The sequence below is a fragment of the Gigantopelta aegis genome, chromosome 9, assembly GCF_016097555.1.
Source record: "Gigantopelta aegis isolate Gae_Host chromosome 9, Gae_host_genome, whole genome shotgun sequence".
Classification (NCBI taxonomy): Eukaryota; Metazoa; Mollusca; class Gastropoda; order Neomphalida; family Peltospiridae; genus Gigantopelta; species Gigantopelta aegis.
The window spans coordinates 18,518,700-18,534,168 of NC_054707.1; the positions used below are offsets into that span (position 1 = coordinate 18,518,700).

Here is a 15,469-nt window from a genome sequence, read left to right on the forward strand (position 1 = left end):
TGATCCGTTGCTAACTGTGTCCAACAATTTATTTATTTTTAGTTAATTTGTTTGATGGGTTGCAGGGGCGGATTATAGGGTGTTTTCCAGTTGCACGGACCCCCCCCCCCCCTAAAAAACCCAAGCCCCACATCATAGATCTAAATTGATGTCCATGTAAAATGTATAATTTCAGATTATAAACATTTACATATTGTTTCGGAACCCCCGCCCCTGGGGCAAGATCATTTGGTAGAGCGCTCATTTCAATTGCTTAGGTTGTTGGATGGAACCTCCTCTGTGGACCCATTGTGTTTTTTTTTCCCCCACAACCTGTGTGATGTGGTATGTGCTGTCCTGTATGAGAAAGTACATGTAAAAGATCCCTTGCTGTTAATGGAAACAGTGTAGCAGGTTTCGTATGTCAGAATTACCAAATGTTTGCCATCCAGTGTGCTCTAACAAACATTAACTTTGCCTAATCACTAAATAAAAATGGAAGTTTATATTGCTACTTTTATCACCTGAGAAGCAATGGATTATTATAGGACTACAGAGTGAGTTTTGTCGGTCCGAACGAGACTGGTATATCATAGACTGGTATCCATGTTAACCTGGGGAAGGGACGTAGCTCAGTTGTACAGCCCTCACCTGATGCGCAATCGATTCCTGTCAGCGGGCCCATTGAGCTATTTCTCGTTCCAGCCAGTGCACCACGACTGGTATATCAAAGGTCGTGGTATGTACTACCCTGTCTGTGGGATGTTGCATATAAAAGATGCCTTGCTGCTAATCGAAAAGAGTAGCCCATGAAGCGGTGACAGCGGGTTTCCTCCCTCAATATATGTGGTCTTTAACCATATGTCCGACACCATACATGTACATGTATAACCGTAAATAAAATGTGTTGAGTGTGTCGTTAAATAAAACATTTCCTTCCTCCCTATGTTAACCTGTTTGTACATGCACGTAAGGCAGTGCATATACATATAAATATATGCTGCTGCTATTTAGTAGGAGTACCTTGTATGGCAGTAGCTGGCTTCCTCTTTTATTTTCTAGACCAAATCGAAAAATAATGTTAGACACCAGAGAGCCATAGTTTTAAAAATGTGCTGAGGTATTAAACAGGTATTCTTTTCTTTTTGTTTGCTATATTAGGTTCATCATTTATATGGAGTACTCAGGCATCGAAATAAGTCAAGAACGGTCGTTAAGGTTACCGGGAGGTTACCACATGTAAGAAAAGTCGAGAACGGTGTTTCATTCTTGACAAAAATTTCAACGAACAATAGTTTCGTTTCCGAACGTACATCAGATAATGCATTCTAGACTTCTGCGTTTCCGATACATTTTCAGAATGTCCGCGTTTTAGCAGCATCAACTAGATGTGTGCTGAATAGTTTGCACAAACATTTAATTTAAACGTAGAAGTACTATATAGTTGTGGTAACCTATAGGTTACCAAGCTATATTTTGTGGTAACCTGTAAATGGGTTACCAGACACAATGCTTATTTCGATGCATGAGTACTGGTGCGGGATCTAGATCAGTTGGTAGTGCGCTTGCCTAACATGCTTGTTTCATATGATTGAACCTGCTCACAAATTTTATTTTATTATAAAAACTCCTTATTCCTTTCCAGCTTGTTGGGGAGTCTGTTGGGTTTGTGCAGCAGATTGTTGTCAAGGCTACGGTATCTCCATGGAAACCTGAAATCTTAATACCCACTGACGCTTTTCGTGGTCCTCTGGGAAAAGTTTATGAAATACTGGAACATATAGAAAACTTCAAATATTCTGATGGGTAACAATTTTTTTTTTTTAATGTAGAATTTATTTATTTCAGATTTATATTTTTGTAATTATTTTCTTATAAGTGTTTTTATTATTCTTATTTTAATTTTTTATAAAATTTTCTAAAATAGGAGTTAAAACCCATGATTAGCTTTTATTGTTATCTTTAAGTTCTTCTCTTTAATGAAATAACCAAATAGTTCTACGTGTACATGTATCTAATGATTTGTGGTTTGAAGTGTAAATTATTACTGACAAAAAGGTTTTGTTAGTTAAAGGCGCAGACCTGTAAAAAATGGGACATTAAGTTTAGTTAATTTACAAACCTGTAACTCATTTGGATGAAGTTACAGTAGAGTGAAAGAAGAGTCTGTGACGTTGAAACAGGAAATATCCTTAAAAATAGAGTAGAACTCGAATCAATAAACCGCTACTTCTCAGACGCACGTGTGTTTTTAAAAAGATAAAAAATGCCATTTTTGATACTACAAACACCAAAGATGACAAGAAACACTTTGGTTCTATGGAAATGGATAATCTAAAGAATAAAATATAAGTAATGTTTGATTTCAGTGATCATAAAGGTCTCTAATAGTGAAAAAATATGCTGTAGTGTTTAAAAACTAGGGTCTGTCCCTTTAATGGTGTTTTTTTTGGTCATGTTTGTATGTTTTTAAAATGGTTAGTGAATAGACATTTTGTAGTTCTTTTTTTTTGTATTCTTTAAATAATGAATCACAGAATATAAAAGTGTAGACAGTAGCAATGCTAATTTACTATAATAATTGTATGAATTGATTTTGTTTGAGTTGTTAAAGAGTCTCTACTAAAATGATAAGATTTTCTTACAGAGACCAGGAGTATGCAGTTTCTGACCTGTGTCTGCGAGTATCGGAGACGTTGTCCTGGCACAAAGTCAAACACTTCCTTCCAGAATACAGCTGTCTTATTCTCTCCCCTGCTAACATCTGGCAGAAGGATCCAAATAAGTAAATAATTTATTTAAATGCAGAGATTAAAAACCTCTGTGATTCCACATTTTAGCACTATGTGAAATTAAAAACAAAAATTGTTGCTTTGATCCCTTACTTTTTACGTCACTACAAATTTTGCTTTTTGACAAATTCATTTCATTTTTGTGCCTATTTTCAAACACATGTATTATACAGTACATATGAACATTACAATTTCTGTTTGAAATGGACAGTATTAAAAGAATCTGGATTGATATTTTTAAATTAATAATAATGCTTTTTGTTCTGTTAATTTTCTAATACATTGTTTTGAACACAATAGAAAATATGAATTCAATTAAATATAATAATTTGTAACCTAAAGCAGCAGGGTTGGGATGTAGCCCAGTGGTAAAACGTTTGCTTGATGCGCGGTCAGTCTAGGATCGATCCCCGTCTGTGGACCCATTGAGCTATTTTTCATTCCAGCCAGTGCTCCACAACTGTTGTAACAAAGGCCGTGGTATGTACTATCTTGTCTGTGGGATGTTGCATATGAAAGATCCCTTGCTGCTAATCGAAAAAAATAGCCCATAAAGTGAAAGAAAGAAATATTTTATTTTACGATGCACTCAACACATTTTATTTTCTGCGTCAGACATATGGTTAAGAACCACACAGATATTGAGAGAGGAAACCCGCTGTTGCCACTTCATGGGCTACTCTTTTGGATTAGCAGCAAGGGATCTTTTATTTGCACCATTCCATAGACAGGCTAGCACATACCACAGCCTTTGATGTACCAGTCGTGGTGCACTGGCCGGAGCGAGAAATCCCATGAAGTGGTTTCCTATCAATATCTGTGTGGTCCTTAACCATATGTTCGATGCCATATAACCGTAAATAAAATGTTTTGAGTGTGTCATTAAATAAAACATTTCCTTCCTTTCCTAAAGCAGCATGTAGAGATTAGTGCTTTCAGTGTCTGAAATATGAACCTGCTTTCTTTTTAAAAAACCCAAACAGATTCAGCACAGATGCAGAAATTATCAAGACAATTTACAGGAAGTTTGGCAACACAATTGAAACACCTCCCTCTGTTAAAGGTAATCTTTGCTCATAAAACTGATTGACAAATTATCACGATTATGAAATTAAAATTAGATCACCGTGCCTGACTTTTATTCTTACGGTTTCTACAATTTCTATTATTCTAACTTTCTATGAAGTCGCCAGTTCAGTAATTTCACATGTAGTTTGTGAAAAAATCCATCTTTTAATTTTGTGTTATAACTTATTTTATTGCAATATTTATAGAAAAGTGACTCGAATATTATTTCAGATGTACTCTTTGGATTACCATGGAAACAAACCGGTGTATCTCGATACTTTATTCGCAACAGACAGAGAACCATTTCATATGCTATCACCATTATTATAAGGCAATATAATCCCAAGTAAGTATTTCATGAACCAGTAAAATTAATTGATATAATACCACTTGATTTCTTTTTAATGTACGTCACAGAGAATGTTCCTTTGAAAAGTAATCAGTAGTTTGTTATTGTATTACGTTTATTGCATTGCCAGGCAGTATAAATATACCTGCACAGATTAAAATTTCCAAATTCATGTATATAATAATAGCCTTACTGTTTCACATTTTACTAAATTCTTACTCCGTTATTGCACGATGCTACTAAAAAATGGAATGTTATTCTATGATAAAAAGCAGAAAATGACATTATTATAAGATGGATCATTGTAAGGATTAAAAGAAAAAAATATTTTATGTATATTTTGAACTATTGTATAATCTGTATTGTTTTAATTAAATGAATGGTTTTGCATTTTGGGAATAATTTGTTAATATATAACGGTCACTCAATTAAGGAATAATAACCGGGCTAGGTATTTTCAAAGTTGTCTTAACGCTAGAAGATCGTAAAACCATCATAGGCTATAGCATCACTACAGCACACACCATAGTGATGTCAAAGGTTATGATGATTTTATGATTTCATAGTGACAGTCTTAATAGTGAAAGACTAAGACAGCTTCGTAAAATAATATGAGCCCTGCTTGTTATTTATTACTATAGAGTTTTACAATTTTAACTTTTCTCATTCTTTATTTTGTGTTTTTAATTTCAAACAAAATAAATTTTAAATTTGTGTTCCCTGTTTTCATATACAGTTTTATTTTCTTCATCAGATTCATCAGTGCCATGAAGAAGAGACTGGAATCTCTTTACCCCGAGACAAGCAAGAATGTAAACAACAGTGAGGTGGACTTTGTGGTGAACGTGCACTACCGCGACATCAACTACTTCGTGGAGTACACGCCGCTGCTTGTCACATACTTCGTTCTCCTCATGTACATCTACTTCTCTGTCAGTAAGTATAGAAACGTCTACTTCGTGGAGTACACGCCGCTGCTTGTCACGTACTTCATTCTCCTCATGTACATCTACTTCTCTGTCAGTAAGTATAGAAACGTCTACTTCGTGGAGTACACGCCGCTGCTTCTCCTCATGTACATGTACTTCGTCAGTAAGTATACTTCGTTCTCCTCATGTACATCTACTTCTCTGTCAGTAAGTATAGCAACATCAACTACTGGAGTCGTGGAGTACACAACCACTGCTTGTCATGTACTTGCTTGTCGTTCTCTCCTCATGTACATCTACTTCTCTGTCAGTAAGTATAGAAACATCAACTACTTCGTGGAGTACACGCCGCTGCTTGTCACGTACTTCGTTCTCCTCATGTACATCTACTTCTCTGTCAGTAAGTATAGCAACATCAACTACTTCGTGGAGTACACGCCGCTGCTTGTCACGTACTTAGTTCTCCTCATGTACATCTACTTCTCTGTCAGTAAGTATAGAAACATCAACTACTTCGTGGAGTACACGCCGCTGCTTGTCACGTACTTCGTTCTCCTCATGTACATCTACTTCTCTGTCAGTAAGTATAGAAACATCAACTACTTCGTGGAGTACACGCCGCTTCTTGTCACATACTTCGTTCTCCTCATGTACATCTACTTCTCTGTCAGTAAGTATAGAAACATCAACTACTTCGTGGAGTACACGCCGCTGCTTGTCACATACTTCGTTCTCCTCATGTACATCTACTTCTCTGTCAGTAAGTATAGAAACATCAACTACTTTGTGGAGTACACACCGCTGCTTGTCACGTACTTCGTTCTCCTCATGTACATCATCAACTACTTCTCTGTCACGTACTTCGTTCTCCTCATGTACATCTTCTTGTCTTGTCAGTAAGTACGCTGCAGTATAGAAACATCAACTACTTTGTGGAGTACACACCGCTGCTTGTCACGTACTTTGTTCTCCTCATGTACATCTACTTCTCTGTCAGTAAGTACGCTGCAGTATAGAAACATCAACTACTTTGTGGAGTACACACCGCTGCTTGTCATGTACTTTGTTCTCCTCATGTACATCTACTTCTCTGTCAGTAAGTATACTGCCGTATAGAAACAGTTTGGACAGGAAAAAAACCCCCAACAACAAAAAACCCCCATATATTTATTTAATTGCAATTGCAAGGACATAGATGTTCACTCTTGTTCAATTTATGGTACATTTTAAGGTATTTCAGGCCTTTGGAGCTATACAAAAAAATTACTGGCCAGCCAGGCTAATAAGAATAAAAATAAAAGTAAAATTGAAATAAAGCTTAATGTGTGTCCAATAATAACCATTGATAAATTGATGTTGATACTATAATTTAACATGATTATTAGCCAACTTCTGGTGTCCTAGGTGACTATTAGGTTATGAAAACAACAACATTGGCCCTGGGTTTCTTTAAATAATATGTTTAAAGTTATGTAGTACATATGTTACTGGATAAAACTTTAAACACTAATTATACAAAACTAGTTCCTTTATATTAGCATAAACACTATTTTTGTTATATTGTAAGAAATTTTGCTGTATACTTTTTGAACACAAGAAACATACAGTGTTGTATATTTCAATGTGCATTTTATTTTCAGGGAAGATCGAGATGGTTAAATCTAAAATTGGTCTTGCCGTTAGTGCAGTGTCTACGGTGATAGCTTCTCTCTTTGTATCCGTCAGTATCTGTGCTTTCTTTGGACTCACACCAACACTGAATGGCGGGTACGTTTCTAAAAAAAAAACTTTTCCTTTGTCTCATAGTATGGCTTAATTATTTTTGTAGTTATGCTACATTGACATGTTAGATGTTATTTTGCTTCCATGCTATTACCTTTCCATTATTTTTTTTACAGATTTTAATTTTTTTTTTTTTTATATCAAAACTTGGTATTCCAGTACAATTTAGAATTTAGCTTAAAAAAAAAAAATTCATATGCTTCATTATTTTAAGAGTGATGTCTCTTGATGTCTTCAATATTAGTTCATTTTAATCCACATAATGTTGTATATTGTTTCTTTGTGGTTGTGTTGTTGTTGTTTTTTTCAGAAAAATATTTTCAGACTTGTTGATATTATGTAATATACTCTTCAAAAAAAGAAACGCAAAAGGGTACAAATGGGTTATAACTCCGACTTTATGTTTCCTACCGGTTCATGCTTTGTGAATATAAGGTCATTGCATGTCCCAAACACATTCCCACGGTTACATTCGATAAAACGCAGCTACTGTACAATAAAGTTCCAAAATGTGAATATTCGCAAAAACGCAGCCACGTGCAAACCATGTCACCACTGCACGTGCGTTGTCTACACGTGCAACATGAACACCGACAGTATAAAAGTGCAGGGTGTTCGCTTGCCTGGCCTCTGTATCTGGCTGACAGTTGACAATCCAGGACATGCCACGTCTCAGTGAACCGCAGAGAAACAATGCCATCGGCCGACTAGACGCAGGCGAATCCAGAACGGCCGTTGCCAGGGCATTCCATGTGTCCCCAAGCACCATCTCCAGACTGTGGGACCGTTACCAGCAACATGGATCAACACGTGACCTCCCTAGATCCGGTCGACCACGGGTCACTACCCCCGGGCAGGACCGCTACATCCGGGTACGCCACCTTCGGGAACGATTGACTACTGCCACCTCCACAGCCGCAGCAATACCAGGTTTGCGCAGGATATCCGACCAGACCGTACGGAACCGCCTACGTGAGGTAGAAATTCGTGCCAGACGTCCAGTTCGAGGTGTCATCTTAACACCACAACACCGTCGACTCCGACTGCAGTGGTGCCAGATTCATCGACAATGGCCTCAACTGCGATGGAGACAGGTGTGGTTCAGTGACGAGTCCCGATTTCTGCTCCGATGTCATGATGGAAGATGTCGCGTGTATAGGCGTCGTGGTGAACGTTATTTTTGCAAAACTGCGTGCAGGAAGTGGACAGATTCGGCGGGGGTAGTGTCATGGTGTGGGCAGCCATCTCACACACTGGCAGAACTGACCTGGTCCACGTGCAGGGCAACCTGAATGCACAGGGCTACATTGACCAGATCCTCCGGCCACACATCGTTCCAGTTATGGCCAACGCCAACGCAGTGTTCCAACATGCCAACGCCAGGCCTCACACAGCACGTCTCACAACGGCTTTCCTACAGAACAACAACATTAATGTCCTTCCTTGGCCATCGATATCACTGGATTTGAACCCAATTGAGCATCTATGGGACGAGTTGGACTGACGCCTCCGACAGCGACAACCACAGCCCCAGACCCTGCCCGAGCTGGCAGCAGCTTTGCAGGCCGAGTGGGCCACCATCCCCCGGGACGTCATCCGTACTCTGGTTGCTTCAATGGGCAGGCGGTGCCAGGCAGTTGTCAACACACGCAGAGGCCACACCCGGTATTGACTCCAGATGACCTTGACCTTGGTGGTGTGTCCTATCACTTACTCACAATGGACTAGAGTGAATTGTGAACAATCCTGCAACATTTGGTAATTATCGGACTCACCATTCAATAATTAAATCAATTCTCCAAATGTTACGACAATGTGGTTTTGCGTTTCTTCTTTTGAAGAGTATATATATATATTTTTATTGTTCTTTTCAGAGAGATCTTTCCATACTTAGTGATAATAATTGGACTGGAGAATGTGGTAGTGTTGACCAAGTCTGTTGTTTCCACTCCAGTACATCTCGATGTCAAAGTTCGAGTCGCTCAAGGTGCTGATATAATTATTTATTGTAGAAAGATTATCTTTAAAAATGACAAATTTACTCATCTGTGACTGGTTATCTTATGTTTTGTTTTCTGTTAATTGCTATGATTGTGAGAATGACCATTTCATTTGCATGATGCTCGTACAAATCTAATTTTGTGTAACCTATTATTTGTTAGCACAAACTTTAGGGCACCATAGACATAATGGGTTACACAAAAAGGAAATAGGTTACCTGAATTCTTAGAGGCCTATATTCTCATTTTATTAATTTTGTCAACTTGCTGATGAAGCTTGTTTAATTTAATGAAATTTCCGAAGTTTGCACAGCACACATATTCATGTGATAATCTCTGTGTACTTTGTGTGTTTTCAGGTCTCAGTAAGGAAGGCTGGTTTATTACCAAGAACCTTGTTACCGAACTGGCTATTCTTCTTGTCGGTTTCTTTACCTTTGTTCCAGCAATTCAGGTAATTTGATCACTTAGATGCAATATTGAAAGTAAAACAAATGTTTTTTTTTTTTTTTTTTTTTTTTAGTAAATGTTTTCCTGTTTATTGAGAATTATTTTGCTGTCTTAAATGTTTAAAATACCCAAAATATATAACATATGGCCCTGAGCTACAAAATATATCCATTAAAACCAGATGGTCTTTATATAGAGGTTAAAAACATGCAGCTGTGTCCACAAAGGATATAGTCAGCTTGAATTTTATATAGAAGTTATTCTTATACAATGTTTGAAATAATGTTTTTTTGCACATACTCATTTTGACTATCTTCCATCATAACATCAAAATAAGCTTTGATGTTGCTTGGAACAATTTCAGAAATAATATTCCTTACACTCAAAGCAATGGTATATAAACTTTATGGTATATAATTTGATATAATATTCACTAATTTCTAGTTTAAAAAACACCCCAAAAATCCTCGCTTACAGTCCGTCCCATCCTTATTTTAGAAATAACAAAAAAATACTATTTTTGTGTGAAATTTAGAAAACAATTGTCTCGGAAATAAATAACTTATAGTAAATTATAAAGGTAGGCAACAAGGTAGGCCAGCCAACTTTTGACCAGTTATCCTATCTTAGTTAAGAAAACTACTCGACAGAAAAAAAAGAAGAATGAAAGAAACATCAATAATTCTTGAATGCTCACGTTTACTAACATGAGTAAATATGTTTATTTACTATCATTAAAGTTAAAATAATCGAATGGCATTATTTTTGGGTGTAAATTTTGTTTGTTTCAGGAGTTTTGTCTGTTTGCTGTGGTGGGTTTGCTGTCTGATTTCTTCCTGCAGATGGTGTTTTTCACCACAGTGCTGTCTGTTGATATCAGGAGAATGGAGGTAAACTAAAATATGACAGACAGGATTATGTTGGGGGCATGTGCATATGAAAGATCCCTTACTATTAATGAAAAGGTAGCAGGTTTCCCTCTGATGACTACATGTCAGAAGTGCCAAATGTTTGAAATCCAATAGCTAGAGATTAATTAATCAGTGTGCTCTAGTGGTGGCGTAAAATAAAACAAACTTTAACTTTAGTATAAAGAATGTCTGATAACACATACACATATTTTGTTTTTATCCTTTCATTATGGTGCATGTATCCATTTTAGTACAGGTGATGTGAAATAATTGTACTGATAATAAAATAATATATATTCATTTTCGATATGTTGAATTTCTTCATTGTTGGCTAAGTATTATACCTTTAAAATATGATTTGTTCCAGCTATCAATAATAATATAATGACATTACTTGCCATGCCTTGCAATTTAAGTGCTATGTCTTTGAAGTCTGTAAAACATATTTCAGGTACCAATAATATAAATGTAATGATGTTAGTTGTTATACTGAATTTTAGTTTTTTTTGTTGCTGTTGTGAATTTCTGTTTTGCTTGTTAAATAATGAGATATCTGTAACAAAATTCTAGCTACCAATAATATAAACACATTAGTTACTATGCTAAATATATACCTTATTGGTTTTAAATAATATATTTAAAAAAACCCTAAATATTTGTTGCAGCTGCTGGATCTTCACAAGCAGAGCATTCATCAGGTTGTAGACAGTGAGCCATCTGCTGATAGCATCGAGCCGCTTCTACGCTGCCCCATCATGTCTCGGCTCCCCCCACCCCCACCCCCGTCCAAGCTGAACCGATCACGGTCCGCGCCCAGACTAGACGGTCAGCAGGTCGGCCATACGGGTCTATCGTCACCATTGTTTCCAAGGCAACAACCGGCAGACGCCTTCTTCCAGAACCTGGAGTTGCCACGGAGACTGAAGCTGTTTTTCTTCTGGGCAAAAACCAGAATCTTTCAGAGAATGATTATGGTAAGTGCTTGATAGTTAGCTTTTTAAATCTCTTGGAAATAAAGAAAGAAATGTTTTATTTAACGAAGCACTCAACACATTTTATTTACGGTTATATGGCGTCAGACATATGGTTAAGGACCACACAGATTTTGAGAGGAAACCTGCTGTCGCCATTACATGGGCTACTCTTCCGATTAGCAGCAAGGGATATTTTATTTGCACTTCCCACAGGCAGGATAGCACAAACCATGGCCTTTGTTGAACCTGTTATGGATCACTGGTCGGTGCAAGTGGTTTACACCTACCCATTGAGCCTTGCGGAGCACTCACTCAGGGTTTGGAGTCGGTATTTGGATTAAAAATCCCATGCCTCGACTGGGATCCAAACCCAGTACCTACCTGCCTGTAGACCGATGGCTTGCCACGACGTCATCGAGGCCGGTAAAAATCTCTTGGTTTAACACACAGGCAGGATTAAGTTGTCGGTCTGTGTGGAAATATTGCTTTAACCTTCTGACTACTGCAGGCGAGATATCTCGCCCGACGTCACGTCAGTCGATATACTGTACACTGTATACAGTGCATTCCCCAATTCATATTTCCCGCCGGTTTGCACACGACACTCACCGGAAACGGAAATATAATTAAAGAAAAAAGATTTTTTTTTCAAAATGGTGGCTTTTGTTTTGATTTTTTCAATTGAAAATACCTTGAAATTTTGAGTTCAAAAAGTGGTTTTCGGCAAGTATTTTCGCTTGACAACAGTGGCGGCACGTCGCGGTCATTTTCAGGGATCGATAGCTAATTGTGACAGCTAATTTGATAATAAATTTGATCGTTTTACCAACAACGAAAATTACCAAATATTGCAATATGAATCTTAGTTCGGGTTTAACAAAAAATTCTGGTCAGAAAACCACTGTTATCGGGAATAATGGACATAAATACTGGACAGCTGGCCACAAATGCCTGTAAGTAAACACAACTTTTTCGATTTTTTGCCTAATTTTAATCACCATTAGCCGATTTAAAATAATAAAAATTACAAAAAAAGACACGAAAATAATACTTACCGATTCATATATAAACTTTATTTCATGTATTTATAAAACATTTAAGTGAATATATGTGAGTAAAAATTATAAACTTGTACCCACTCAACGTGGTTTTTGTTAAAAATTAATCCAGTAGTCTAAAGGTTAAAGTAAACTGATTTATAGTCTTCTGGTGTCAAAAGGGAACCAATGAATTGGCATGCATCTCTATACAAAATAATACAAAACATTTGTATAATAACATATTATTAAGTTATAAACCCACACCAGCTTGCATGACATTTTAACAAATTAACAAATTACCATATATTTTGTGCTCTTAATCTTTTTGATACAGGAATTAAAGGGACATACCCTAGTTTCAACCTGTGAAAAGTAACATTAAGTTTAGTTAATCTACAAACCTGCAACACATTTGGATAAAGTTACAAATGAGTGAAACATCTGTCTGTGACTTTGAAATTGTGAAATACCCTCTAAAAATAGACTAAAAGTCCAACTCCATACCTGTTACTTCTCAAATGCACATGCATTTTTAAAAATATGAGAAAGGCATTTTGTGATATTAAAAATACCAGGATGACCAAAAACACTTTGAATGTACGGAAATGGATAAACTAAACAATAAAATCTAAGTGAAGTATGATTTCAGTTATCAAAAACAGCTGTAATTGTCAAAAATATGCCTTAGTGTTTAAAAACTAGGGTATGTCGCTTTAAGGCATCTGCTTGAACAGCCAACGTAAAGCAATTGCAAGACCTGAAACTGACAGGGAGCAGATTGCAAACATTGCTTCAAAACCATAAACCATGTTTTCTGATAGTTAGCTACACAAACAGCTTTTGCATTCCATCTTATTTTTGACAGTATTCCAGATACGTTAAGAATCGCTAATTTTCAAGAGTGATAATTATAAATCTTAAACTTTATCCACATTTGTCTCAATTCTTCTACATCGCTGTTAAAAAAGTTACACTACGAGTCGTATAGGAGTCTAATTTTGAAACTTAATTTCTGGGACGACTACTCACTTTCTTGCATTTCATTCCAGCTTAAAATCTTGGAAGTAAAGATTGCTTCCCACTCCACAAATTTAATTTCAAACCTTGAATTGCATGTCCAGTTCTAACTCTATCCTCTCTTTATTATATAACATTTAGTGAAATATCTTAAAATATCAGTGAAATAAAAGTGTTATCAGCCACTCAGTGACGATAACACATTTTAGAGTGAAAATTTCACTCTACAATGTGTTATCGTCACTGTAAGAATGTCGGAACTATTTTGCTGATGGCATTTTAAAAATAAAGGTAAATTGCCAAAAGGTAAATAGAAAATTTCATGTTTTCTGTCAAATATGATTTATATCTCATCGAGTGAAGTTTGTAATCATATCTCACGAGTCGCACTTGCAAGACAAGTGATATGATTAAAAACTTCACTCGATGAGATATAAATCATATGTGACAAAAAACATGAAATAGCCTCTACCGGTATATACTACATATTGATTACTAGTAACAGTTGTGATAACATATAGATAACTTTACCAGACTCTGTTTTGATGTGTGACCTTTTCTTCAGGTGTGCACCGTAGTATGGATTGGCCTGATCCTGTACAAGACCGGCCTAGTGGACAAGCTGACGAGTCCCGACAACACCGGAGCATCAAGTGGCCCGTCGACGCCGGGGTTCGGACAAATGGACAAGAACAGCCTGAACGCCGTGGAAGAAGCTCTGGGTGGAGACCGGATGTACGAGGAGGCATTGGGCCCTGTGGAACACACCAATGTACAGCAGTGGCAGAACCTCTACTTCAAACACTGGCCCAAGCTGTTCGCTTACTACAACATCAGCCTATGGGGCAGGTAGGCTATAAGTTTACGTCTTGTAACATCTCTACTTCAAACACTGGCCCAAGCTGTTCGCTTACTACAACATCAGCCTATGGGGCAGGTAGGCTATGCGTTTACGTCTTGTAACATCTCTACTTCAAACACTGGCCCAAGCTGTTCGCTTACTACAACATCAGCCTGTGGGGCAGGTAGGCTATGCGTTTACGTCTTGTAACATCTCTACTTCAAACACTGGCCCAAGCTGTTCGCTTACTACAACATCAGCCTATGGGGCAGGTAGGCTATGCGTTTACGTCTTGTAACATCTCTACTTCAAACACTGGCCCAAGCTGTTCGCTTACTACAACATCAGCCTGTGGGACAGGTAGGCTATGCGTTTACGTCTTGTAACATCTCTACTTCAAACACTGGCCCAAGCTGTTCGCTTACTACAACATCAGCCTATGGGGCAGGTAGGCTATGCGTTTACGTCTTGTAACATCTCTACTTCAAACACTGGCCCAAGCTGTTCGCTTACTACAACATCAGCCTATGGGGCAGGTAGGCTATGCGTTTACGTCTTGTAACATCTCTACTTCAAACACTGGCCCAAGCTGTTCGCTTACTACAACATCAGCCTGTGGGGCAGGTAGGCTATGCGTTTACGTCTTGTAACATCTCTACTTCAAACACTGGCCCAAGCTGTTCGCTTACTACAACATCAGCCTGTGGGGCAGGTAGGCTATGCGTTTACGTCTTGTAACATCTCTACTTCAAACACTGGCCCAAGCTGTTCGCTTACTACAACATCAGCCTGTGGGGCAGGTAGGCTATGCGTTTACGTCTTGTAACATCTCTACTTCAAACACTGGCCCAAGCTGTTCGCTTACTACAACATCAGCCTGTGGGACAGGTAGGCTATGCGTTTACGTCTTGTAACATCTCTACTTCAAACACTGGCCCAAGCTGTTCGCTTACTACAACACCAGCCTGTGGGGAAGGTAGGCTATAAGTTTACATCTTGTAACATCTTGGTTAACCCTTATGTGATTTGTCATAGAGACTTGTCGCATGCGATTTAATGTAAAATATACAGTCACAATATTTCACGAGAACTGTTTTGTTCGCGTGTTGGTTACGCAACTTTAAAATCACGTGAACTGCCAGTTGATTACGTGGTGAACAATTAATTTCTAAAATTAAAAGTACCCTATCAGAAGTAAAATTGTACTGGGTTTTCTCTGAAGGCTATAAGTCAGACGTACAAAATGTTTGACATCCAGTAGCCGATGATTAATTAATCGATGTGCTCTTGTAGTATAATTAAATAAAACAAACTTTTCATTGACATTAACATTGTGT

The 15,469-nt window shown here is 37.5% G+C and overlaps 1 protein-coding gene across 3 annotated transcripts in view; it reads left to right on the plus strand.

Annotated features, from left to right (window-relative positions):
- LOC121380898 (sterol regulatory element-binding protein cleavage-activating protein-like) overlaps positions 1-15,469 on the plus strand; it is a 51,991-nt gene that overhangs the window by 12,911 nt on the left and 23,611 nt on the right. For all 3 annotated transcript variants that reach the window (XM_041509926.1, XM_041509925.1, XM_041509927.1), the window contains exons 4-14: positions 1,625-1,785; positions 2,627-2,764; positions 3,755-3,834; positions 4,071-4,185; positions 4,943-5,124; positions 6,758-6,884; positions 8,774-8,886; positions 9,259-9,353; positions 10,141-10,239; positions 10,926-11,234; positions 13,857-14,140. In XM_041509926.1, the coding sequence (XP_041365860.1) occupies positions 1,625-1,785; positions 2,627-2,764; positions 3,755-3,834; positions 4,071-4,185; positions 4,943-5,124; positions 6,758-6,884; positions 8,774-8,886; positions 9,259-9,353; positions 10,141-10,239; positions 10,926-11,234; positions 13,857-14,140 (1,703 nt within the window). The remainder of the gene's footprint in view (positions 1-1,624; positions 1,786-2,626; positions 2,765-3,754; positions 3,835-4,070; positions 4,186-4,942; positions 5,125-6,757; positions 6,885-8,773; positions 8,887-9,258; positions 9,354-10,140; positions 10,240-10,925; positions 11,235-13,856; positions 14,141-15,469) is intronic.